Below are 1,179 nucleotides of genomic sequence, written 5' to 3'. Positions count from 1 at the left end.
AGAGAGTGACCATACTCCTGGGTCCTCCAAGCATGGGGTGGGCTTGGGATGCTGAGGAGGGCAGACCACCAAGCCTCCTTTGTCTCTCAGGATTGTGTAGAGGACTCAGTGACCCCCATTGCCCTGCGCCTCAACTTCTCTCTGGTGGGGAAGCCCTTGCCCTCTTTTGGGAACCTCCGGCCAGTGCTGGCTGTAGACGCTCCGACACTCTTCACAGCCTCGGTGAGTCTGGAAGTTGGGGTCCAGCAGGGGTGTGGAAAGGACCAGAGGCCAAGGTTGTTGAAGCTCATTTTATTTCATTTCACATGATTTTATTTCAAGATTTCATTTTACTGTCTCATTTCACATCTTTTCATGATTTCCTTTCATTTTTCTCATACTCTGTTTATGGCAGTTTCCCTTTGAGAAGAATTGTGGCAATGACAGCATTTGCCAGGATGACCTCAGCATCACCTTCAGTTTTATGAGGTGAGTTTCCTGTCCTCATTTTTACCCCCAGACGTGCACCGTGACCTGCTGCTCTGTTCTTCTCCTGGCCCCCAAGGGAGCCCGGCGCAGAGCAGCTGCCTCAGAGGTGTGTTTGTGTGGCTGCCTCGTGCACTGTCTTCTCTCTCCGAGTGTCCGCGCCTCCTTCCCGCCGGATCAGACTCGCTGCAGGAAAGCCCTCAGCATCTCATGGCCTGGCTTGTTCCCACCACAGCCTGGACACCCTGGTGGTAGGTGGTTCCCGGGACTTAAACGTGACGCTGACTGTGAGAAACCAGGGCGAGGACTCCTACAGAACACAGGTCACCTTCTTCTACCCATCTGGCTTGTCCTATCGGAGGGTGTCAGGAGCCCAGGTAGCCAAACCCTTCTCAGGCTCCATCTGACTTTGAGTTCCCTGCCCCCATGGCTGCTGTTTGACATCATCACCTCTGCCTCCCTTGCCTTCCAGAACCAGCGCTCACAGCGGTCCTGGCGCCTGACCTGTGAGTCTGAAGTCTCCACTGAAGGGTCTAGGACCTTGAAGAGCACCAGCTGCAGCATAAACCACCCCATCTTCCCAGACAACTCAGAGGTCAGGCTGCTGGCTCCTGCTCCCTTTTTCTCCTTTGTCTTCCTATGAATTCTTCCCTAGTTCTTCTTCTTCTTCTTCTTCTTCTTCTCCTTCTCCTTCTCCTTCTTCTTCTCCTTCTT

The 1,179-nt window shown here is 53.4% G+C and overlaps 1 protein-coding gene across 1 annotated transcript; it reads left to right on the top strand.

Annotated features, from left to right (window-relative positions):
* The first annotated feature begins 21 nt into the window (after positions 1 to 21).
* LOC114485931 (integrin alpha-M-like) lies at positions 22 to 1,147 on the top strand. Its single transcript, XM_028487722.1, has 4 exons — positions 22 to 222; positions 395 to 468; positions 701 to 842; positions 938 to 1,147. The coding sequence occupies exons 1-4, from the start codon at positions 49 to 51 to the stop codon at positions 1,106 to 1,108; spliced, it is 561 nt and encodes a 186-aa protein (XP_028343523.1). The 5' UTR covers positions 22 to 48; the 3' UTR covers positions 1,109 to 1,147.
* Positions 1,148 to 1,179: the final 32 nt, after the last annotated feature.

This window comes from Physeter macrocephalus, unplaced genomic scaffold (genome assembly GCF_002837175.3).
Source record: "Physeter macrocephalus isolate SW-GA unplaced genomic scaffold, ASM283717v5 random_13642, whole genome shotgun sequence".
In the NCBI taxonomy this organism is placed as follows: domain Eukaryota; kingdom Metazoa; phylum Chordata; class Mammalia; order Artiodactyla; family Physeteridae; genus Physeter; species Physeter macrocephalus.
Note: the sequence above shows the minus strand (reverse complement) of the source record. Positions and strands in the feature narration are given on the sequence as shown.